Source organism: Pongo abelii, chromosome 19 (assembly GCF_028885655.2).
Source record: "Pongo abelii isolate AG06213 chromosome 19, NHGRI_mPonAbe1-v2.0_pri, whole genome shotgun sequence".
Lineage (NCBI taxonomy): Eukaryota > Metazoa > Chordata > Mammalia > Primates > Hominidae > Pongo > Pongo abelii.
In genome coordinates this window covers 79232125-79258719 of record NC_072004.2, presented here as the reverse complement: position 1 = coordinate 79258719, position 26595 = coordinate 79232125, and the positions used below count along the sequence as shown (strand labels likewise).

At 43.0% G+C, this 26595-nt stretch overlaps 1 protein-coding gene across 2 annotated transcripts in view; it reads right to left on the bottom strand.

The window, feature by feature from the left end:
• DDX42 (DEAD-box helicase 42) overlaps window positions 1-26400 on the bottom strand; it is a 46219-nt gene extending 19819 nt beyond the window's left edge. Inside the window, exons 1-5 of one of the 2 annotated variants that reach the window (XM_054535211.2) lie at window positions 26149-26400; window positions 25893-26050; window positions 13051-13287; window positions 7762-7912; window positions 1379-1440 (exon numbers count right to left, since the gene is read on the bottom strand). In XM_054535211.2, the coding sequence (XP_054391186.1) occupies window positions 1379-1440; window positions 7762-7912; window positions 13051-13271 (434 nt within the window). In that variant the 5' untranslated portion in view covers window positions 13272-13287; window positions 25893-26050; window positions 26149-26400. 2 annotated transcript variants of the gene reach the window in all.
• Between the last annotated feature and the right edge of the window lie 195 nt (window positions 26401-26595).

Sequence of the window (26595 nt, the reverse complement as noted above, 5' to 3'; positions counted from 1 at the left end):
ATAACAAAGCAGCAATGAGCACACTGTAAACTATCCACCCCATTATATATATGTGTAGCTGCACTCTATCATCTGCAGTTTGCATTTCTTTTAAATGGGATGATATGATACCCCTAGAAACAGCAGTTACCAACAAGGATATCAGACGTAAAAACTTTCTGAAGACAGATACCAAATGGTCCTAGTTTTGTGAATCCATACAACAAACAATGCCGTTGTGAAAAGTATTTCATACTAAAAAGAAAAAAAAATCTTGTATTTGGCATATACTAGAAAGAAGGTCACAACCTTCTTATTGTCCCCAAAGTTTCTAGCTCTAGGGTAAATGGTTTTCAGCCAAAAGCAGTTACCTTAGGGATGGGGACAGAGTGAAAACTACATTAACTCCTTTATGAGTTTGGGAATAAAACGCTTAAAAACAGTTCACATGGAGAAGGGGACCATCACCACTTGATGTACGTCTCAGGAGCCATAGAGAAAATATGGTTGCTTAGTTCCCACAACCATCTGTTTTTAATCACATTTTCTGCCTAACCTAGAGCACTTGCTATTCCTAAGGCAACCAGCAAGCAACACCACCAGTGTAGGGCAGGTGGAAGGGGATATGACATACAGTGAATACCAAAACCACAGCTAAATCTCCATATGGAACAGAAACCCTGGTAAGGGACTGAAGCACTGACTGCCAAGCACAGGGAGAAAAAAGTCCAACCATGACTGGCAGAAAAAGCCTTAGGAGTTTATTCATCAAGGCAAAGAGACTTCTCTTTCTCAGAAAATAAAGTACTTCAAGTTCTGACTATGGCTGCTACAGCACAACGTCACTCCGTAAATATTATTAGGTATTATTACAGCCCTCCTTATACACAGGTTTTTATACTGTGAATATTATTTTTCCATCTGTGTTGGTTGAAAAAAATCCCCATGAGTGGACTCATGCAGTTCAAACCTGTGTTGTTCAAAGGTTCAACTATACATAGTTTTCATGATATAGTTGCTATTACTTCTCATAATCAACCATATAGGCATAAACCTATTTTATATTAATTATGAGACAAACTCAGAACAATGAGCCTAAACTTTAATAATTATGCTCCCCTAAACTCTACTATAATTCATTCCTTGTGTTTTACTAAACAACTATTTATAGTCAAAGACCAAATACTATTCTACCAAACTGAATGCTTTTTAATTATTGCAAATGCAAAGACTGTTGCCATCTCTATTCTTAAAAAAGTATTCAAGATACAGGAATAACTTCAAGTAAAGTACACAAGTGTACTTCAATATTTTTTCTCTATAAACTTTGGGGGAATAGGCTTTGCAACACGTTAGCAGTTTTCACGTAACCTTTGTGAGGGAGAAGAAAACAACTTACTTTACGTTTTTTCTTTCCTTGTCCTTTTCTTCAAGCCTCTTCATGTCTCTAGCTGCCTGATCCTAATGAAACGAAAGGCTGTATAGAATGACATCAACTAAAAACACTGAAAGAAACAATTTTTAGATTGGAACAAGTGCCATAATAGCTTTAGCTATGTGTTTGACAAGTGCATTTTGATGTCATCAAATTGCATTTTGACAATTATTTTTCAAAGAGAAATAACTAAATGCTCTATAAATTGGCTGTATATGGACTGCACAATTTTATCTGTAATAATGTGCCACACATGGAAAAATGAACAAAAATGCTTGCTTCACAAATACATAACCTTTAGTTGCTTTAAGTTAATGATAAAATTACAGATGGAAAGTGCTTTCAATTCAGGCAGATGGGCCTTCCTCAAAGTGTAGCTTAAGACCACATACATCTGACTCTGGAAAGGTGGCTCTCAATCTGGGACAATTTTGCCCCTAGGCAACATCTGGCAATGTCTGGAGACATTTTTAATTTTGGGGGTGGTACAGCTGATAGTACTGGTTTCTAGAGGCGAAGGATGGCTACTGAACGTTCTACAATACACAGGAAAGCCCCACAACAAATAATTATCCAGCGCCAAATGACAGTAGTCTCAAGGCTGAAAATTCTGTTCTACATCTACTAAATCAGAATCCTTGGGGCTGGAGTGAGTTAAATGTGTGTAGTTTTTACATTTTTCACAGGCAATTCTTTTTTTTTTTTTTTTGAGATGGAGTTTCGCTCTCGTTGCCCAGGCTGGAGTGCAATGGCACCATCCTGGCTCACCACAACCTCCTCCTCCCAGGTTCAAGCGATTCTCCTGCCTCGGCCTCCTGTGTAAGCTGGGATTACAGGTATGAGCCACCACACCCAGCTAATTTTGTATTTTTAGTAGAGATGGGGTTTCTCCATGTTGGTCAGGCTGGTCTCGAGCTTGTGACCTCAGGTGATCCACCGTGCCTGGCCGAGGCAATTTTTATATACCACAAATTGATGATCACTGATCAAAATTAATCGTTTGTATTATACATTTGAAAATCAAGGTCAGAAGAGTTAAATGATTTTTCCCAAGGCTTTATACACATTCTGCACAACTTTTTCTCACTATAAAGCACCGTGAGTTTTTCTGGCAATCTCAGATTTTTAAAAATGCCACTATATATACTGTGGCATGATCGGGTATTCTATCAAACCAAATGTTCCTGATGAAGAGAAATTGTTTTAAAGAGAAGCAATGCATACAAACAACCTACTTTTCAGAGGACTGAACCAGCTATAAGATATATTTAAGACTATAAACTGAAGATGACATAAGCAATGTAACATAAGAAACAGGTCACCAACAGTGGTAGAACATATTGTTTAAGCCTACATAAATCCTTTTTCAGAACACTGGCTAAAAATAAATCTTCATCTAGTTCAAGCACTAGAAAAGTTTATACTTTCTATAAAATTTGACATCTGGGCCGGGTGCAGTGGCTCATGCCCGTAATCCCAGCACCTTGGGAGGCCAAGGTGGGCAGATCACCTGAGGTCGGGAGTTTGAGGGCAGCCTGACCAATATGGAGAAACCCTGTCTCTCCTAAAAATACAAAATTAGCCGAGCATGGTGGCACATGCCTGTCATCTCAGCTACTTGGGAAGCTGAGGCAGGAGAATCGCTTGAACCTGGGACCCGAGAGGCAGAGGTTGTGATGAGCTGAGACTGCGCCATTGCATTCCAGCCTGGGCAACAAGGGTGAAGCTCCATTCCCCCCCCAAAAAAAAAAGCCAAGCAAAAGAATTTAGCCCATTCTCGGATACTCTCACTCAGAAAGGGCTATGCCAGTTTGTACTATCATAAATCTACATTTAAACCTGGAAAATCAGAGCTAATTTTTCTTTTAATTCATCACTAGGGATCCCTCAAGAAATAACGAGACCAGATTCTCTAGGAAACATAGCCCATTAGGAAATGTTCGTATCTCAAGATGAAGAAACAACGCATACAAGACATCTCAAAGATGACAATTCATTTATTGCCTTTACTCCTAGGGTAAATCACTTAACATATTAACTAAATACCTACTATGCTGCAAGACACACATATGCCCTGAATAGTCTGGGTGTTTGGTAAGTATCCTGTATAGTTTGTAAGTGGCAGAAATACACAGCACTGTAAGAACTCAGATACAGAATGATACTGCATAAGGAATATGGGGTTTGGAGGTGAATTCTGGCTCTGCCACCTATTAGGTGTATATTCTTCAGTAAGTAACTTCAGTTGTTATAAATCAAAGATGGGAAATTCAAAGACCAAACTGGAAATAAATAAGTAGGCATATTCTTCTACAGAAATGTACTCTAATTTTTCTTTTTTTTTTTTTTTTTTTTAATTTCTGAAGTATTTATTGATCATTCTTGGGTGTTTCTCGGAGAGGGGGATATGGCAGGGTCATAGGATAATAGTGGAGAGAAGGTCAGGAGATAAACACATGAACAAAGGTCTCTGGTTTTCCTAGGCAGAGGACCCTGCGGCCTTCTGCAGTGTTTGTGCCCCTGAGTACTTGAGATTAGGGAGTGGTGATGACTCTTAAAGAGCATGCTGCCTTCAAGCATCTGTTTAACAAAGCACATCTTGCACCACCCTTAATCCATTTAACCCTGAGTTGACACAGCACATGTTTCAGAGAGCAGGGGGCTGGGGGAAAGGCCATAGATCAACAGCATCCCAAGGCAGAAGAATTTCTCCTAGTCAGAACAAAATGGAGTCTCCTATGCCCACCCCTTTCTACACAGACACAGCAACAATCTGATCTCTCCTTCCTTTCCCCACACTTCCTCCCCTTCTCTTCAACAAAACCGCCATCGTCCTCATGGCCCGCTCCCGATGGTCGCTGTCTCTTCGGAGCTGTTGGGTACACCTCCCAGACAGGGCAGCCGGGCAGAGGCGCTCCTCACCTCCCAGACAGGGCGGCTGGGCAGAGGCGCCCCTCGCTTCCCAGACGGGGCCGCCCGGGCAGAGGCGCTCCTCTCCTCCCAGACGGGGCGGCCGGGCAGAGGCGCTCCTCACTTCCCCGACGGGGCCGCCCGGGCAGAGGCGCTCCTCGCTTCCCAGACGGGGCCGCCCGGGCAGAGGCGCTCCTCAGTTCCTCCCAGACCGGGTGGCAGCCGGGCAGAGGCGCTCCTCACCTCCCAGACGGGGCGGCCGGGCAGTAATTTTTCTTATATCACCCTGAGTCTTTTGTTTTCTGATATCTGATAGAGAACTAAGTTCAGAAAAATAATTCTCTGCCCTAAGAAAAATTACAATACAGAGGCTGGGCACAGACCCACACCTGCAATTCCAGCACTCTGAGAGGCCAAGGTGGAAAGACTGCCTGAGGCTAGGAGTTTGAGACTAGCCTGGGAAAAAATATTTTTTAAAAATTAGCTGAGTGTGGTGGCGTGCACCTGTAGTTCCAGCTACTTGGGAGGCCGAGGCGGGAGGATCACTTGAGCCTAGGAATTTGAGGTTACAGTGACTGTGATGGTGCCACTGCACTCTGGCTTGGGCAAGAGATCCTGTCTCAAAAGAAAAGAAAAATGACAGTGCAAGAGAAATGACAAATGGTGCTATAAATGGTGGCCTCAAAGTTAAGAAGAAAACAGGGATTGATGTAACTATGGTGAGCAAGGAAAAGCATGCCTTGTCTAATGTAGGCAGCCATTTGCTCAGCAATATAGCCTCTTTCTGCCACACAAAAACACAGCCTTAGTATACTGCCAGATCTTCCTTTTTTCAACAGTCTGAACTATTAGACAAAATCCCCTGATACTAAAAATGTTGGCTCACATTTTAAAAAAGCAATGTCTAGGCCAAACAAAAACACATTAATCTTGGATTATTTCTTTCCCTACTTCCTTGGAGGAGAGGTGTATTCTGGCTGAAGACAAGTAACTAAGGAATCTGAAAGGATTTTATTTCATAACCAATTGAGGGACAATTTTTCTTTTCTTTTTTTTTTTTTTTTTTGAGATGGAGTCTCACTCTGTTACCGAGGCTGGAGTGCAATGGCGCCATCTCGGCTCACTACAACCTCTGCCTCCCAGGTTCAAGCAATTCTCCTGCCTCAGCCTCCCGACTAGCAGGGATTACTACAGGCATGCACCACCATGCCTGGCTAATTTTTTTTGTATTTTTAGTAGAGATGGGGTTTCACCACGTTGGCCAGGTTGGTCTCAAACTCTTGATCAGCCCACCTCAGCCTCCCAAAGTGCTGGGATTACAAATGTGAGCCGTGAGCCACTGTGCCTGGCCAATTTTTTTTTTTTTTTTTTTAACAGAGAGGGTCTCACTATGCTGCCCAACCTCAAGCGATTCTCCCACCTTGGCCCTGCAAAATACTGGGGGTTATAGGTGTGAGCTATGGCACATAGTCTAAAGTGATAGTTTTTGGTTTCATTTTGTTCTTGAGAAAGGGTCTCACTTTGTCATCCAGGCTGAGTAGTGGCATGATCATGGCTCACTACAACCTCAGCCTCCCAAGTAGCTGGAACTACAGCAGCATGCCACCACGCCTGGCTAAATTTTATTTTTTGTAGAGACAGGGACTCGCTATGCTGCCTAGGCTGGTCTTGAACTCCTGGACTCGAGGGATCCTCCTGTCTCAGCCTCCCGAAATGCTGGGATTATAGGTATGAGCCACCATGTCCAGCCATCTAAAGTGACAGTGTTTAAGTAAGGAGAATACCATGAAAAGACATATTTTGGTCTAATTAAGCTGTAGCTATATACTACCTAATAAGACAGCAGAGACCCTAAAGCAGGGAGAGAATTTACGAGAGTGTAAAGTGGGATGGCTACAATGGCAACAGAAAGGAAAGAACAGATGCAAGGGCTATTATAAAGATTGACAGATTTTGGCAAATGAGAAGAGGAAAGGCAGCATGATGTATGGGAAACAGCTAGACCTTCAGGACTACTAAGCAAGAGAAATTAGATTTGAGTTCCAGGTCTGCCACATTAAGCACCAATATGATTTGGGGCAAGTGATTTGAATTATCTTGGGGCTCAGTTTTGTTATCAGTTAAAAAATTTTATATATATATAAATTTTTCTGCCTATTTCCCACAATTATTTTGAGGATTAAATTAAATAATGAACATTCTTAATAATCTGCTATATAATAATCAATATAGAGAGCTGTAAAAGGACCTCTGTATGTGAAAAATTGGAGGAAGATGGCAAGAAAGATCACAAATAACAGATGGATATTTAATGGTTTGTTTTTTGGGTGCGACAATAACATGGTGGTTGTAATTTGTAAGAGTGTTCTCAGAGAAATACTGATGGATAAAATTATATGTCTGAGATTTTAAAATCATCCAAAACAGAATTAATTGGGCACAGTGGCTTATGCCTGTGGTCCAAGCGCTTTGGGAGGCTGAGGCTAGAGGATCACTTGAGGCTAGAAGTTCAAAACCAGCCTGGTTAACAAAGCAAGACCTCACCTCTATAAAAACTTTAAAAATTAGCTGGGTATGGTGGTGCACACCTGTAATCTCAGCTATTCAGGAGGCTGAGGTAGGAGGATCATTTGAGCCCAGGAGTTTGAGGCTGCCGTGAGCCATGATCATACTACTACACTCTAGCCAGCCTACATCAGAGCAAGACTTTGTCTCAAAAAAATAAAAGAAAGAAAGAAAGAAAAAAAGAGAAAGGAAAAGAAAGAATCAGAGGTGGGAGAGATTAGATAAAACAAGAGTGGCCAAAAGTTGTTAACTAATAAAGTTGGCTGAAGGTACATGAAGGTTCATTTTATTATTCTATCTTTGTATGTGTTTAAATTTTTCCACAATAAAAATAGTAAGAAAACAAAAACAAACAGAAAACAGAAAGATGAAAAAGGAAAATAACACAAAATCACAAAAGCCTAGTGAGAAGAGTTTCAAGGAGGTGGTCATGAGGTTAAATTTCTACAGGGAGGTCATGAATGCTGATGAAGAATTAACATTTAAAACTACAGAATCCAGAATTTATAATTTTGGCAAGTTCCTTAAGTTTAATTACCTTACATAAATATGTACTTAACAAATGCTGGATTGAATGTTAATTCCATTTAAGAATATGCTGATTATTAAAATAAAACACATACACACATATACGTCTAGAGCTACCATGTTCACGGGTTACAGTTCAAATTTCTAGCCACCAATCATCGCAAAAGTACTACAAGGCAAGTGGAAGTAGATATATGCAACTATAGACTACTGGAGCAAAATTCTCAAAAAAAAAAAAAAAAAAAAAAGACTAGAAAACAAATTTTGAATAAGATTTGAATTACTAAGTTAACTCGATCTATTTCTAACTGCTAAATATTTTAATGAAACATGTTGATACTTGCCTCCACTTCAGCCATGAATGCCTCCAAGGGATCATCATCGCTGTCAGAATCTATTGGCTTGGAATGGAATTGCTGGCGAGTTGGTGAGTTTTCAGCAGGAATGTAAGGTAAATCAACGTTGCTAGAATCTTCTTCCTCATCTTCAAAATAGCTGAGAATTAGAAAGCAAACTGGTAAAGTGAATGTTTACTTTGGGGTCAGTAAATCTTTCATTTAACAAAATTTTTATTATGGTGTATCTTATTATTAGGAGATTTAATGCAGATCAAATTAGAGACCTCCAAGGCTTTGGCTAATGATCTAATTATTAAGTACTACTTAATACATGCAAAATTTCAATATTACAAAAAAGTAATCACAAGAGATTCTCCATTTCAATAGTGTATGGTCAAATCATACTCCCAGTTCTGTTAAAAGGGAAGAGTTTTCAGTACAAACTTAGTGATCATTGTTAGATAAATATGACAAATATTAAAGAGCTGTGCTATGGGAAAAAAGAAAATTTTTTTTTTTGAGACGGAGTTTTCCTCATCACCCAGGCTGGAGTGCAATGGCACAATCTGGGCTCCCTGAAACCCCCGTCTTCTGGGTTCAAGCTATTCTCCTGCCTCGCCCTCCCTAGTAGCTGGGATCACAGGCACCTGCCACCATGCCTGGCTAATTTTTGTATTTTTAGTAGAGACAGGGGTTTCACCATGTTGGCCAGGCTGGTCTCGAACTCCTTACCTTACGTGATCTGCCCTCCTCAGCCTCCAAAGTACTGAGATTACAGGCGAGAGCCACTGTGCACAGCCAAAAGGAAACTTAATGAAACATTAGAAATTCAGTTTATTCTTTATAACCCTTAATAAAAACTTGAGATATTCTTTTAAGACCAAAAACCTCAGAAATTCCGGGCTATTTTCTGGGGACCAACAGAAAACTTCCAGAATTGAAAATAAATGCTCAGGCCAGGCGTGGTGGCTCACACCTCTAATCCCAGCACTTTGGGAGGCTGAGACAGGTGGATCACTTGATGTCAGGAGTTGGAGACCAACCCAGCCAACATGGTGAAACTCTGTGTCTACTAAAAATACAAAATTAGCCAGGCATGGTTGCACATGCCCGTAATCCCAGCTACTCGGGAGGCTGAGGCAAGAGAATTGCTTGAACCCAGGACGTGGAGGTTGCAGTGAGCTGAGATTGTGCCACTGCACTCCAGCCTGGGCGACAGAGCAAGACTCTCTCAAAAAACAAGAGGCAAAAAAAAGAAAATAAATGCTCAATCCAAAGTAATTTACGATACTACTTAAGTATTCAGAAAGGACATCTTCAAAGGCTGGATAAGGTATCACTTTCTCTTTAACAAACATTTCAGAAAAGGATGTCAATACAGCTCTTTATAAACCAAACCACTGTTTAGACTTTAATCTCAAACTCAAATAGTAATATAACCAAATATTAATTTAAATAAATAACTGCAGTTTAAAAAGTTAAAGCATTTCAAGTCTTCCTAGGAATTATTTTAAAAGCTTTAACTGTTATGCTATATACACACACGCATACATATATATACACACTAATGTAACACTAACTATATGTAACAATAATATAGGCTAAACTATATAGTATATATGCTTTTTTGTTTTTGAGACAGCCTCGCCCTGTCGCCCAGGCTGCAGTGCAGCGGCGTAATCTCTGCGCTCACTGCAACCTCCACCACCCAGGTTCAAGCAATTCTCCTGCCTCAGCCTCCCAAGTAGCTGGCATTACAGGTGCACGCCACTGCACCCAGTTAATTTTTGTGGTCTTTTTGTTTTTGAGATGGAGTCTTGCTCTGTCGCCCAGGATGGAGTGCAGTGGCACGATCTCAACTCACTGCAGCCTCTGCCTTCCAGGTTCCAGTGATTCTCCTGCCTCAGCCTCCCAGGTAGCTGGGATTATATGTGCCGCTACCACACCCAGCTAATTTTTGTATTTTTAGTAGAGATGGGGTTTCACCACGTTGTCCAGGCTGGTCTCTAACTCCTGACCTCAGGCGATCTGCCCGCCTCGGCCTTCCAAAGTGCTGGGATTACAAGTGTGAGCCACCACGCCCAAACCAATTTTTGTATTTTTAGTAGAGACGGGGTTTCACCACATTGCCCAGGCTGGTCTCAAGCTTCTGACCTCAAGTGATACACCCACCTCGGCCTCCCAAAGTGCTGGGATTACAGACGTGAGCCATTGTGCCTGGCCTAAAATATATAGTCTATATGCTTATGCAAACTCCTTTATGTAGTAACTGTTATGTACACTAATGTAGCAATAGCATATTCACACTATATACTATATGATTAATATATATGCATTAATATATAGCATACACATATACACATATTTACTCATGCGTATTCATTCATATAGTAGGTTTTTAGCTTTTTGTTTGTTTTTTTAGAGACAGTCTCACTCTGACATACAGGCTGATGTGCAGTGATGCAAACATAGCTATCTGCAGCCTCAGACTCCTGGGCTCAAGCAGTCTTTCCATCTCTGCCTCCTGTATATAGTGTGTTCTATTTAACTAATGAAGAAGTAGCCTGAACTGGTTAACTGCTGTTTAGAATAATGATCTCTGACTTTGCTAAAACTTAAACACTACTTGTATATTTGACTCCTAAATAACATGTCAGCTTTCTAAAATATTACTATGTACTTTCAAAATATTTTGGCCAGGTGCAGTGGCTCACGCTTGTAATCCCAGCACTTTGGGAGGCCGAGGCAGGCAGATCACCTGAGGTTAGGAGTTTGAAACCAGCCTGGCCAACATGGAGAATACCCGTCTCTACTAAAAATACAAAATTAGCCAGGCGTGGTGGCACATGTCTGTAATCCCAGCTACTAAGGAGGCTGAGACAGGAGAATTGCTTGAACCCAAGAGGCAGAGGTTGCTGTGAGCCTAGATCATGCCATTGCACTCCAGCCTGGGCAACAAGAGCGAAACTCCGTCTCAAAAAAAAAAAAAAAAAATTAAACTCATATTTTAGAAGCTCTTTTTCCCAATTAAAATCTGCTGGGTGCAGGGGCTCACACCTATAATCCCAGCACTTTGGGAGGCCAAGGCGGGAGGATCACTTGAGCCCAGGAGTTTCAGATCAGTCTGGCAACAAAGCAAGACCCTGTCCCTACAAAAGAATAAAAAATTGGCCAGGTATGGTGGCTCAGGCCTTTAATTCCAGCACTTTGGGAGGCTGAGGCGGGTGGATCACCTGAGGTCAGGAGTTCGAGGCCAGCCTGGCCAACCTGGTGAAACCCCGTTTCTACTAAAAATACAAAAATCAGCTGGGTGTGGTGGCAGGCACCTGTAATCCTAGCTACATGGGAGGCTGAGGCAGGAGAATCACTTGAACCCGGGAGGTGGAGGTTGCAGTGAGCTGAGATCGCGCCACTGCACTGTAGCCTGGGTGACACAGCGAGACTCCATCTCAAAAAAGAAAAAAAAAAGAATAAAAAATTAGCAGGGTGTGGTGGCATGTGCCGATGGTCCTAGCTACTCAGAAGGCTGAGGTGGGAGAACTGCTTAACTGCTTTAGCCTGGGAGGTCGAGACTGCAGTGAGCCTTGATCGCACCACTCCACTCCAGCCTGGGTGACAGAGTGAGACCCTATCTCAAAACAACAACAACAAAAACAAAACAAAACAAAACAAAAAAAAACCTCAAGCAGTGAAGCAGTGTCATAATCAGCTTGGAAATAACAGCAACAAGAGATTTCTTCAGATTCAGCAAAGAGAGATATTTTGTACAGAAATTAGAACTCAACCCCTTAAATCCCAGCGTTTTCTAACCACATTATTATATCAGCAAGTTAAAAATGGTAATTGGTAAAAAGCATTTACCAATTATGAGAACTATGGGAAAAACGTGAGTAGATTTTTCTACCACTATCAGATGTTCCAATACAATAGTTTTAAAGACTTAGATGTAGCCCGGGCCTGGTGGCTTACACCTGTAATCCCAGCAGTTTGGGAGGCTGAGGTGGGCGGATCACGAGGTCGGGAGATCGAGACCATTGTGGCTAACACAGTGAAAGCCCGTCTGTATTAAAAATACAAAAAATTAGCTGGGCACGGTGGCACGCGCCTGTAGTCCCAGTTACTTGGGAGGCTAAGGTAGGAGAATCGCTTGAACCTGGGAGGCGGAGGTTGCAGTGAGCCAAGATCATGCTACTGCATTCCAGCCTGGGCAAGAGAGACTCCATCTCAAAAAAAAAAAAAAAAAAAAAAAAAAAAAAAAAAGACTTAGATGTTGAAGCAAACTTGTATTTCCATCAGTTCTGACAACTGCCTGTGTTTACTAAACAATTTATATGGTGTCAGTAAAAGACTGCAGTAAAGACCACCAGGCCAGGCGCAGTAGCTCATGCATGTAATCCCAGCACTTTGGGAGGCCGAGGCGGGTGGTTCACCTGAGGTCAGGAGTTTGAGACCAGCCTGGCCAACATGGTGAAACCCCATCTCTACTAATAATAAAAAAATTAGCCCGGCATGGTGGTGCATGCCTGTAATCCCACCTACACAGGAGGGTGAGGCTGGAGAATCACTTGAACTCAAGAGGTGGAAGTTGCAGTGAGCCGAGATTGCGCCATTATACTCCAGCCTGGGTGACAAGAGCAAAACTCTGCCTCCAAAAAAAAAAAACCACCAAAAACCACATGAATTATATAAAACTCTTCAGCCATATTTATGTTTCAATGGCTTTTTGGTTTTTTTTTGAGATGGGAGTCTTGCTCTGTCACCCAGGTTGGAGTGCAATGGCACCATCTTGGCTCACTGCAACCTGTGCCTCCTGGGTTCAAGCAATTCTCCTGCCTCAGCCTCCTCCTGAGTAGTTGGGATTACAGGCGTGCACCACCACACCTGGCTAATGTTTTGTATTTTTAGTAGATAGGGTTTCACCATATTGTCCAGGCTGTTCTCAAACTCCTGACGTCAGATGATCCACCTGTCTCAGCCTCCCAGAGTGCTGGGATTACAGGTGTGAGCCACCACGCCCAGCCTGTTTCAGTGGCTTCTAATCCCACATTGAGCAACAGCCCAGTAGGACGTAACACTGAATGAGTAAAGGTATAAGTAACACCACAGGTATTACATTCCTTACAAATGAGTAAACCTGATAATTTAACTTATTAGGAACAATGGAATTCAGCGAGACACATAATTTAAGAAGTCATTATTATTTGAGAAACAAAGTTTCTTTGCCTCAATTTCTGCTGATAGAATGAACATATCAAAGTCCAAACTTTGCTACACTACCAGGAATTTACCACTTACGCATTTTCTTCATCAAAGTTGGCCCGCTTAGATCCAATTTTGTAGAAAGAAGGAAGCTGTGGTGGAGCTGACTTTCCAAATCCAGAAGAAGAGCTGGTTGCCCCAAAGGCACTGTGGGACTGCTGTGGGAGTTTGGGTTCCTCCTTTTTCCCAGCACTGATGGCAAAACCTCCAAAGCCAAATCCTCGCTTAGTGCCAGGACCACCTTTGTTCCAGTTCATGGTGCCAATGACTGACCTGTTAGGAATGAGATACACAAATATAAATTAAACAAAAAAGTGTATAGCCCCAAGGGCCGGGCGCAGTGGGTCACACCTGTAATCGCAGCACTTTGGGAGGCCAAGGCAGGTGGACCATGAAGTCAGGAGTTCAAGACCGGCCTGGCCAATATGGTGAAAACCCTTCTCTACCAAAAATACAAAAATTGGCCGGGCGTGGTGGCACACGCCTGTGGTCCCAGCTACTTGGGAGGCTGAGGCAGAAGAATCACTTGAATCCGAGAGGCGGAGGTTGCAGTGAGCTGGGGTCGCGCCACTGCACGCCAGCCTGGGTGACACAGCGAGACTCCGTCTCAAAAACAAAAAAGAAGTATATAGCCCCACTGAGTTGTATGTGTCTTCCAACCTCCACCTAAAATTTTATTTTAAATTTTAGCTTCTCAATTAAAACTATAACACTGTTAGTCAGGAGAGTGGCCCAGGCCAGTAATGCCAACTACTTGGGAGGCTTAGGCAGGAGGACTACTTGAACCCAGGAGTTCCAGATTACACTGAGCTATGACCATGCCACTGCACTCAAGCCTGGGTGACAGAAAGAGATTGTCTCTTTTTATATTAAAAAAGAAAAGAAAAGAAAAAAGAAAATCCATCTCATTAAGAGATTCATTTCCAGCCCAGCTATTCAGGAGGCTGAGGCAGGGAAACTGCTTGAGACCAGGAGTTCAAGGTTACAGTGTTCTATGATCCTGCCTGTGAATAGCCACTGTATTTCAGCCTGGGCAACATAGTGAAATCCTGTCTCTTAAAAAAAACAAAAACCACAAAAGTTGACATTGTATTTCAGATACACACCATGCTAGCCTCAACAAATGATTCTATTTTCTAAAACGCTGAAGAAATTGTTTTAATTTTATTGGGATCTCAATATAAACCGGAATGCAGTATTTAATATCATCCCCTCCAAAAGGATTTGCCTGCTAATTAACATCTTATTAAGCTGACAAAAATACTCATAAAAAGAAATATTTTGGGGAATCCGATATGTGCTAGGCCATTGGAGATATGAAAAGACTAAATATCTTCATCCTTATATGAAAGACTGAGGTGCTATCAGCCAAGACTCTCCGAAAACTAGAGGTTATCCTCTGGTAATGACATCTGGAAGAATCAAAGAATTAAAACTTAAAAGATCAGTTATTTGTAGACAGTGTCTATGTATTCATGTCTGAAGGAAAGGTACTATAAACCATGTATTTATTGAACAACTGCCCAATAGAAACACTATCCAGGAAGGAACTATGATTCACTGACATGTTGCCTGAAGTATTCAGTTAGCTTGTGATTAAGAATTACAAAGAAATTTCTTGTGCATTGATAAAATCAATTTACAAACAATACCTTACATTAGTCTTGGCTCCAAAAACCTTTTTTTTTTTTTTTTTTTTAAAGGAACAGGGTCTTGTGATGTTGCCCAGGCTGGTCTCAAACTCCTAGCCTCAAGAGACCCCTCTCTCACATCTGCCTCCCTAAGTGCTGGGATTACAGGCATGAGCCACTGCACCTGGCCCAAAAAACATTTTTTTGTTTTTTTGTTTTTTGAGACAGAGCCTCGATCTGTCGCCCAGGCTGGAGTGCAGTGGCCCGATCTCAGCTTGCTGCAACCTCTGTCGCCTGGGTACAAGTGATTCTCATGCCTCAGCCTCCTGAGTAGCTGGGATTACAAGTGTGCACCACCACATCCAGCTAATATTTGGTATTTTTAGTAGAGATGGGCTGGTCTCGAACTCCTGGCCTCAAGTGATCCACCCACCTCAGCCTCCCAAAGTGCTGGGATTACAGGCATGATGAGCCCCTGCACCTGGCCCCCAAAAACCCTTTTTAATGATACAACTTACCTAAGTTTTATAGAAAAGCAGAAAGCAAAAAAGAACAAAATTTAAAACTACCTGAAATTTCCTCTCCCAGATATGTAGTTTTGTTCTGTTTTTTACTACTTGTATGCATATGTGTATATACACACAAATTAAAAATTGAAACCATACTGTACATATTATTTTAATTAGTGATTTCTTCACCTAATGATATACTATGATATTGTTTAATGTCAATAGATATCTATTTCTTCACTACTTTACAGTATAATACTGGTAACACAATGTTACAAAACACATCATTATAGCTACATCTTTGTGCATACCTTCAATTATTTCCTTAGGAACAAGTTTTAAAATGCAATTGCTCAAAGGAAAATGCATTCTGAGTTTAAAAAAAAATTTTTTTTTGAGACAAGTTGTTGCTGTCACCCAGGCTGCATTACAGTGGTCTGATTGCAGCTCACTGCAGCCATGAACTCCTGGGCTCAAGTGATCCTCCCACCTCAGCCTCCTGAGTAGCTGGAACTACAAACATGAGCCACCATGCCTGGGTTTTTATTTTAATTTTTTGTGGTCTCACTATGTTGCCTAGGCTGGTCTCGAAATCCTGGCCTCAAGCAGTCCTCCTCAGTCTCCCAAAGTGCTGGAATTAACAGACATGACTCACACCACCTTGCCTGGACTAAAAATTTTAACTACTACTTACATTTATGAAAAAGTATCCATTACACATTGTGCAAAATAACTAAGGGCATAAAACAAGGTGGGTAGTATGATTTAATTTATGTAAAAACCATGAGTTACATATACAGAGACAGCTGACAGGCTGTTTATCAAAATGTTAACAGCAGTTATTTGATTTATTTTGTTTACCATTAGTAAGAAAAATTAAAATGTTTACTTTAATTTCCACTAGCTTTGAAGCCAGGGTGGAAAAAAATTCCAAAAACTGTTTATTATAGTAACATTGTCAAAGAGATCAGAAACATGCACTATTCTATGCCCCTTGTCTATATATACTTTATAGATTTTGTTCAACTACTATTATACACAGCACTTAGTTGTTTGCTTAGTTTTAAGGTTTTTGTCTGTTTGTTTTTTTGGGAGACAGAGTTTCACTCTGCCGCCCAGGCTGGAGTGCAATGGTACAATCTTGGCTCACTGCAACCTCTGCCTCCCTGGTTCAAATGACTCTCCTGTCTCAGCCTCCCGAGTAGCTGGGATTACAGGTGTGTGCCACCAGGCTCAGCTAATTTTTTGTATTTTTAGTAGAGATGCGGTTTCGTTATGTTAGCCAGGCTGGTCTTGAACTCCCCACCTCAATCGATCCAACCACCTTGGCCTCCCAAAGTGCTGGGATTACAGGTGTGAGCCACAGCACCCAGCCTGCTTAGTATTAAACTTGAATTACACCACATCAATCTCTACTTAGACCCTTAACTCCAGATAGAAACTGTCTTTACTCATTTTGGACCTCTTCTCTAACAGTGAGAATGACTAAGGTATGTATTTAGTAAGTACTAATTTACCCGAACTTCATCTCCTGCTGTCTTTAGGAATCCCATAAGGGGATTCCTTCAATCAAGGAATCAACATAATTCCAGTGCGATGAAATTTAGTAAGAATCTTTACAAGCAATAAAATTTCAGCATCTGACGTTTTTAAACTAATCTATAAGCCTATCTTTACAAGAGCTGTTCCCAAGCAACAAAAATGATGGGCTCAATTTTAATCTCATTTTTCCTAGTGTATACAATGTATAACAAGGAGCTAATAAGCCATAAGGATGAGAAGGCAGACAAAGAAAGGATAGTGGAAAGACCTTTACGTTCAGGTGGATTTTAAGAATCACACAACCTCCTAGCAGGAAAACTTTCAATGGTTTACTGAAAGCTTGCTGAGAAGGTCAGACGGTATATGAAGTGCTAGGCACTCATACATGAAAGATACAGTCCCTGTTCTCAAGGAGTAGACAGTGCAGTCTGAGGCAGCTGAAAACAACATGATGCGTTCTAACAGACGTACTATACAGAGTGCATTCACTGGTGGTTCATGAGTGGGAGCAAAGGCATAGAAGTGTTCTGAGAGATGACATGTTAAATTTTGAAATCTCAAGAGACATTAGATCAAAGAGGCATTACAGAAGGGCATTTTAGACGGAAGGATCTGTTAAGTGCTACCACAGAGAATATGAAATAGTTCAGTGCAGCTAGAGTTCAGTAGGACATTTGGGAAATTTGCAGGACACATGTTCAGAAAGACAGGCAGGGCCAAGATGAACAGCTTAGAAGGCTATGCTAATGACGTACCATACAAAACTGTATTCTGCCAGCTACAAAGAATCGTTAATTTTACACAGAAGGGAAATTTTCAGATCACTGTTTTTGAAAGACAGAATGAGAGATACTCATGGTAGAGGCAAGGAAAGTAGTTAGGAGGCTGTTGCAGCAACGCAGGTATAAAGTGACAAAATTCTGAACTAAGAAAGCACCTGTGGGAAAGGAGAAACGGGAGATGGATCTGAGTTATTTATTTAGATATCTGAGGAAAGATCAATTAGGATTGTGTGACCAGTAATTGGTGTGGAAGCTAAGGAAGAAGAGTCTAGAATAACTTCAGAAGTTTCTGGCTTTAAAGACTAGGTGAATTGTGGAGCCACTAATGGAGATGGAAACCTAAAAGAGCCAGGCTTGCAAAACCAGGCAGAAGGTGAGTTCAGTATCTATGAGAGAGCTGAGTAGAGATGCCAAGTAGGGGCAGTAACTGCAGAGAGGGGTCTGGAGTGAGCTATAGATTTGCTGTAAGCCATTTGCATTTAAGGTTACTGATGTAAATAAGCTAGCAGAGAAACGATGCAGAGTGAGAAAAGACGTAAGACAATTCTTTCTTTTCCCCCCAAGATGGAGTCTTGCTCTGTCGCCCAGAGCTGGAGGGCAATGGCATGATCTTGGCTCACTGCAACCTCCACCTCCCGAGTTCAAGCAATTCTCCTGCCTCAGCCTCGCGAGTAGCTGGGATTACAGGCACGCACCACCGTGCCCAGCTAATTTTTGTATTTTTAGTAGAGACAGGTTTCACCATGTTGGCCAGGCTGGTCTCAAACTCCTGACCTCGTGATACACTGCGTCCAGCTGGTAAGACAATTCTTTTTTTTTATTTTTTGAGACGGAGTCTCACTCTGTCGCCCAGGCTGGAGTGCAGTGGCACTATCTCGGCTCACTGCAACCTCCGCCTCCTGGGTTCACACCATTCTCCTGCCTCAGCCTCCCCAGTAGCTGGGACTACAGGCGCCTGTTACCATGCCCGGCTAATTTTTTGTATTTTTAGTAGAGACGGGGTTTCACCGTGTTAGCCAGGATGGTCTCGATCTCCTGGCCTCGTGATCCACCTGCCTCGGCCTCCCAAAGTGCTAGGATTACAGGCATGAGCCACCACATCTGGCCCAGTAAGACAATTCTTAACATATATCACTATTTAGGAATGGGCAGAAAAAGAGAAGCTTACATGGAAACTTCAGATGGAACAGGGATGGGGGAAGGGAAAGAAAGAAGAGGGGGAAGGAAGGAAGGGGAGACAAAAAGCAACACGGGTGAGGAGAAAGAAGCTCTATAGGCAGAAAACTAAAGAGAAGTTAGGTAAGTTAAGAACTAAAATGCGCCGGGCGCGGTGGCTCACGCCTGTAATCCCAGCACTTTGGGAGGCCAAGGCAGGCGGATCACAAGGTCAGGAGATCAAGACCATCCTGGCTAACACGGTGAAACCCCGTCTCTACTAAAAATACAAAAAATTAGCCGGACGTGGTGGCAGGCACCTGTAGTCCCAGCTACTCAGGAGGCTGAGGCAGGAGAAAGGCATGAACCTGGGAGGTGGAGCTTGCAGTGAGCCGAGATCCGGCTACTACACTCCAGCCTGGGCGAGAGTGCGAGACTCTGTCTCAAAAAAACAAAACAAAAAGAACTAATATGTTTCTGTTATATAGGCAACCAGGAGTCATCAGTGAAAGCAGCTTCAATGGAGCAGTAGGGACAGGGTTGAGGAGTACCTGGCAAGTAAGTGGTAGAAGATGAAGACTAGGTCAACAGGAGTCAAGAGTACTTTGTAGGCTGTTTATCAATGATAGGAAGGAGAAAGTGAAGCATTAACTACAGAAATTTCATTTTTTAAAGAAACATAGGCATGTTTATATGCTAAAGGGGAAAAACCAGTAAAGTCTGAAAAACTGAAGATGCAAAATGACAGAAAAAAGTCACAGGATTTCCAGAGACGACCAGACACAATCAGAACTTTTAACAACAGGAGTAACTCACTCTTCCCCCAAAACTAGAGGGAAGGAGTGAAAAAGAACAAACATGAATATGAATTAGCCCTATTAAATAATCAAAAGGTTCATATTACAAAAGCAGCAAATCAACTCCTGCCACAAACAGGCAGGCAGTGAGACCTTGGGCAGGTAAGGGTTGCTTAATGGCTCTCAAGACTTAGCAAGATGGAAAAGCGATCCTTTCCCTAGCTCATCTAGAACATACAGCTCATTGCCCCTCATTTACTGACTCTAGGAAGGCCAAGCAACTGTGCTTTCTATATACCCTGAGTAGAATGTTAGCTCCATGAGGGCACAGACTTCGCTCAATTTGTCCAGCACTATATCCCTGGTGTCTGCGTAGTACTCAAAAAATTTTGCTGTATGAATAAATATAATGTATTCAGGCTCTCCAAAATTCATCCCAGTATTTGTGAAAACTGTCCTTAATTACTACAAACCTTGTTATCTAGCTAACCACCCTTCCTGATTAAATCTAAGCCAGATCATCCTCAATGGATCATTACTTAAGTCTCTTGACAACAGTTTTTCCTATCCTTTTTTTTTTTTTGAGACAGAGTTTTGCACTTGTTGCCCAGGCTGGAGTGCAATGGCGCAATCTCAGCTCACCGCAACCTCTGCCTCCCGGGTTCAAGTGGTTCTCCTGCCTCAGCCTCCCAAGTAGCTGGAATTACAGGCATGTGCCACCACACCTGGCTAATTTTGTATTTTTAGTAGAGATGGGGTTCCTCCATGTTGGTCAGGCTGGTCTCAAACTCCCGACCGCCGGTGATCTGCCTGCCTCGGCCTCCCAAAGTGCTGGGATTACAGGCGTGAGCCACTGTGCCCGGCAGTTTTTCCTACTATTAAACCATGTAGTGTATATGGCTACTGAACCTTGACAATCACAGAGGTTTGTGGGAGTATAGCTGACAGAAGAAGCAAAAGATAGCCACCCAAATTTCTATTTGGTTACTAAAAAAATAAAAGAGGCAGATGCAGTGGCTTACACCTATATTCCCAGTACTTTGGGAAGCAGGAAGATGGCTTGAGGCCAGGAGTTTGAGACCAGCCTGGACAACACAGCGAGACCCCATCTCTACGAAGAAAACAAAAAGAAAAAAAAAAGAGATACCTAGAATAGTCAAACTCAGAGACACAGAGTAGAAGAGTGGTTGCCAGGGGCTGCGAGGAGGGGAGAATAGGGTGTTATTGTTTAATGGGTACAGAATTTCAGTTTTACAAGATGAAAAGTGTTCTGTGGTAAATTGTGGTGATAGTAGCAAAAGAAGAAAACAAAATGAGGTGGGCACAGTCGCTCACAACTGCAATCCCAGCACTTTGGGAAGCCAAGGCAGGAGGATGGCTTGAGCTCAGGAGTTTGAGGTCAGCCTGCACAACAATGCAAAACCTGATTTCTACAAAAAATACAAAAATTACCCAGGTGTGGTGGCGTGCACCTGTAGCCCCAGCTACTCGGGAGGTTGAGGTGGGAGGATGGCCTGAACCCAGGAGTTGGAGGTTGCAGAGGGCTGAGATCGTGCCACTGCACTCCAGCCTGGGTGACAGAGTGAGACTGTGTCTCAAAAAAACAAAAACAAAACAAACAAAAAAAACACACTTGGGGAAATTCAACTGCATTTTTGTATTTTTTCTCTTAAAAAAGATTTCTTCATTTCCTGCTGGGGTGCCAAAAAATAAAAATTTAAAAAAGAACCCTTTTGAAATACCTAATTTGAAAAGAATTAGCTGAATAGAGCCATAAACAAAGTTTAATGAGTATTTGCTCAAAAAAGAACAACCCTAAGTTGGTTCTTAGTAATAACATCCATTGTTTTATACTGACCAATAACCACTAATGATTTTGTTAAGTGCCCGGTACTATGAGAGACATCCCTCATATATACCCACCTTTCCATCTCCACCTCCACTATTGCAATTATTTCCTAAAAAAAATTCCTGATTATTGAGAGGCCGATGCGGACGGATCACAAGGTTACGAGATCAAGACCATCCTGGCCAACATGGTGAAACCCCGTCTCTACTAAAAATACAAATATTAGCCAGGCGTGATGGCGCACACCTGTAGTTCCAGCTACTTAGGAGGCTGAGGCAGGAGAATCTCTTGAACCCAGGACGCGGAGGCTGCAGTGAGCCGAGATTGCGCCACTGCACTCCAGCCTGGACGACAGAGCGAGACCCTACTAGAGTGATCACTAAGTCAAAATATACTGAGTGCCTATTTTGTGCCAGTAACTGCTCTAAGGTGCTAAGGATACAGTAATGGAATCAGACGCGGCCATACTCAGAATTCACAGTCTGGCCCAGGAGAAAGAAAAACTAATCATGTAATTCCAGGTAGCAAAAGTGCTATGAAAAGCAAGCAAGAGGGTAAGAGGCAAGCTATCGTAAACTTAAGTCAGGCAAGGCCTCTCTGAGACGAATGACATTTGACAGGTAATCCTCCCCTGACTACTGTCCCAAGAATGTCTGTTTTATTGGAAAAGTAATGGTGATGTACATCCAGATGCTTCATATAAAACCAGCAAATCTTCCATAGTCTATGAGAAGTGATTCCGTGTAGTAAAGCATAAAATGACGAAGTAATAGTGAGACACACAGTGAAAAGAGAAAAGCAAGTTTTACCTCCTTTGGTAGAGTAGCATAGTGTGTGTTAATACCGTGGAACCAGAAAAAGTTTCACAGAAGGGAGGTCAGTATTCAGATGCTTATCGAAAACCCTTTCCAGGTTCTTCCAGAACACACATTTCTGATTATGTCACTCTTCTCAATTCCATAGCTCTCCACAGTTAATCATGCTGGAATGAGACCCTCCATTGTGGCATCAAACTACTTTACCATTCATACTTCCCAGGGTCTCTCCACACGTACTCAATTTTCCAGGAAAACAAGCACTCTGGTGAATCCTCTTCCCTCTAACTGGATCCCCTTCACATCAAATCTCTTTCCTATAAACTATGAGTACCTACCAAAGTCCTATCCTTCAAAGCATATCTCAAATACCAACTCCTAAAGACACGAATATGATATGCCCAAAGAAATGGCATCTCCTGGCTGGGCACGGTGGCTCACGCCTGTAATCTCAGCACTTTGGGAGGCCGAGACCGGTGGATCAAGAAGTCAGGAGATCGAGACAATCCTGGCTAACATGGTGAAACCCCATCTCTACTAAAAATACAAAAAAATTAGCCGGGCATGGCGGCTGGCACCTGTAGTCCCAGCTACTCCGGAGGCTGAGGCAGAAGAATCACTTGAACCCGGGAGGCGGAGCTTGCAGTGAGCCGAGATCGCGCCACTGCACTCCAGCCTGGGCGACAGAGTGAGACTCCATCTCAAAAAAAAAAAAAGAAAGAAAAAGAAATGGCATCTCCTTCCTCAAACTCCCTTTCCAGTCCAACTCCATATTATAGGATTCATGGCTGAAGAAACAGGCTTATTCACTTTTCTCTTATAGCATGTTTTCAATATTAGATACTCATTTATTCAATATGTAAAAGACTAAAGGAGATCTACAACTAGGCTGAGGAGAAATAGTCAAGATGGCATGAAGTCCTATTTGGTATGGTTTGGTATGGTTCTAGGCACTAAATCCTATGGCTGGCTGGGAAAGGTGGCTCACACCTGTAATCCTCGCCCTTTGGGAGGCCAAGGTGGGAGGATCACTTAAGGCCAGGAGTTTGAGACCAGCCTAAGCAACACAACAAAACCCTGTCTTTACAAAAAAAATTTAAAAAATTAGCCAGGCATGGTGGCACACGCCTGTAGTCCTAGCTGCTCAGGAGGCTGAGGCAAGAGGATTGCTTGAACCCAGGAGTTCCAGGTTACAATGAGCTGACTGGACCACTGCACTCCAACCTGGGCAACACAGCAAGACACTGTCTCTAAAAAATAAATAAAACACGGTGGTTTCCTAGGAAATCTTAACAGAATAGTAAAGTAGCACAGGCTATGTGTAAACTATCTTTGCTACTAACTTGATATGAACCTCAGGGAAGTTACTTAGCTTCTCTGGGTTCAGTTTCCTCATCTATAAAAAATGGTGAGAGGCTGTGTGTGGTGGCTCACGCCTGTAATCCCAGTACTCTGGGAGGCTGAGGCAGGCGGATTACTTGAGCCCAGGAGTTCGAGACCAGCCTGGGCAACACAGCCAGACACCATCTCAAAAAAAAAAAAAAAAAAAGATGAGACTGTCACCTATCCCAAGAGTTGGTGTGAAAAATTAAGTTCATACACAAAAATGTACTTGTTCAATATGTCAGCTACCATCGTGTTTTTCATCATTATATTATTTCTGAAGAACCAATTTCTTCATCGGTAAATTGAGACTATCAGACTTCTTTCAACTCAGGTATTTCACACATAAGTGCCACAAGAACACTGAAGATGTCAGAGATCACCATGAGCTAACAAGCAAGGGCAAGTGTCATAAGAGAGTCAGAAGCCAGGCTACGCACAGAAAGATGAAAGCTGGGTAGAGACGTGCAGACGAAGACATTCTAGGGAGAAAGACTGAACTAGCGAAGGCTAGGAAGTGAGAATAAATGTGGAACACACTTATAAAGGAAGACAATTTAGCTAGTTTGTGTTTTTGGCAATGGTGGAAAATAAGATATGATCTAAATGACTTTAAATATAGTGGACTAAAAACAACTGATTATATAAACCACATTACTTTATCACTTGTATTTTTGGAGGTGGAAGGAAGAGTTCTAGTGACAGTGATTAGCATCTACTCTACATATACTTTGAGAGTATCCCACACACTATATACAGGTCAGTTCTTTAATAAGAATCTATATAAAAACTCAAGAACGTAATCACATTCTTCTAAACCAAATATAAGTAAATGCTAGGTTATGGTTATTTTAGAAGCATCCCTTCTGTCAGCTTAAAGCAACTAAGAGCTGATTATATGACTATTAATGTAACAAAACAAATTTAAATAACTGCACTCCTCTCTCATATTAAATTGTTACAATATAAATCAGATATTATCATTCCTCTGATCGAAACCCTCAGATCCTTCCTAAGTAACAGCCTAAAAGGCTTTGGTTGTTCCACTCACTCCCTTCCCCCAATTCTTCCCTGACCTTATCTCCTAATACTCCCTCAGCTCACAGTGCTCCAAACGCGTTGGTCTTCACACTCTTAACGGGCCAGCTTTGTCCTCCTCAAGGCTTTTATGTTTGTTATTCTCTAGCTTGGAACGTTCCTTTCCCCAGATAAACATAGGCTTACTCCTCCTTCTAGTCCGCTTAAATATCAGCTTGTCTGTATGGACTTCTCTGACCACTTTATTGCAAATTCCAACAACACCTCCCCAACCCCCTTTCCAGCTTTGTTTTTCCTAAGATATTGATCATCTTTTAACATTCAGTATAATATATGTATCTGTTTGCCTCTCCTCCCGCTGCTAGAAACATAAGTTTCACAAAGGCAGGGGTCTAACACCCATCCCTATCACCTAGAACGGCGCTAAAGAATAGGCACCAATAAAAATACCCCTTGAATGAACGAATTGCACATTAGGCTACACAATGCTTCTTCCAGGTACGGGAAGATACATTTTCCTTTCCCAGCTGTCAAAATCTAAACGTTAATTTTTGTACGAAACACTCATTGCTCACCTCCTATGTGCCAGAACTGAGCCTGGCTCTGCAAAGTGACTTAAGACACAGTCCCTGCCCTTGAGGAAGTCCTGGGTGTGTATACGAGGGAGGACAGACATAGAAACATCATTGACAAGAAGAAAACACAGGGAAGACACAGGAAATTGGATAACTGCCTATAGGAGTGGGGGCAAAAGGGAAATTCTCAGTGATGAGAATGTAATTCCCCAAAACTCTAGACAGCTTCTCCTGTTTTTCATGCATATATTTGCAACGCCATGTAAATTATTTATTCACATCAGATAGCCTCTCAAGTAGGCCGCAAAAAAGTTTGTGTGACTACAGTGATGCTAATAATCGACCTACTCAAGGCTGCACAAAGATCATCGCCTATGTCTTTTCACTCCTCTCATTTGGCAGCTTTTGCCTATCAGGACCCCAAATTCGGAGGCCTGCATCTCCCAAGCGCTGCCTCCTTGGGTCAGAATTTTCTCCGCGCTATTCCTGCCTCGGAGCCGGGCACCCTGCAAATCCCTTTCCTAGGCAAAGGGCGCCGCCTCCGGAAAGCCGCCAACTGGGCCTCGGTAAGACTTGTGAGGGAAGCGGGAGCTGTGGGAGGGCGATGCGGCTAGGAAAGAACCCTCGAGGCCTCAGCCCGCACTCCCACCCCTTCCCGGCACCCCGGCCGCCGGGTGCCCCGAGGCTCTGACGACTCTTTGTTAAGCGAGGCCGCGGTTCCTCCGCCCTCGCTAGGCCCAGCAGTTGCCTCCAGTGCCCCCAAGGACTGGCGGCCTTGCGTCCAGAACCCCCACGCACAAACCTGCTGCTATGGCTGCAGCGGCAGCTGCTACAACCGCGGGCGCGGAGCGAATCCCGGAGCCCAAAGTACGCGCTGTTCCGGTCCGGTGCCGCCGCGCTCCTTCCTCTCCGCCCCCTTCGCCGCCGCCGCCACCACCGCCACAGCCTCACGGCCCGTTGCTGAAGGGGGGAGGGGAACAAAAACGCGACATGCGCAGTGAGGAATGCGCGGGCCGAAGGGCGGGGCCGGGGGCTACGGCTCCCGGAAGGCGCCTGACCTTAAAGCTCCAGAGCGCCTCACAGGCTCCTCAGATACTCTGACGGGAAACTGCAGTTGGGTGGACAGTGTTCATGACCCGTCTAGAAAGTGGGTCTGCGAATGAAGAAAAAGTGGCGTCAGGGGACTGGCCAAAAATCCCAAGAGAAAACGGGTTGGGCAGAAACCATATTTACATGAACATGCCTATAGTTTAAACTGTTGCATATACTACTAGAGCGACACTCTTGCCTCTGGCCACGTGGTCCCACACAGCATGGCCACCTTTAGCTTCCGGAGCACCGGTTCCGTGTGACGTCAACTTGATGGAACCCTAGGTAGGAGGATTGGGATAGGCGAGGGCAGTTCCGGCCCAGGGGCGGGGATTATGTAATTTTCCCAGAAACCCCACCTCGCCTCAGCCGGGCGGGGGAGAGGGAGGTCTCGCGCTGTCCCCGGGGTTGCATCC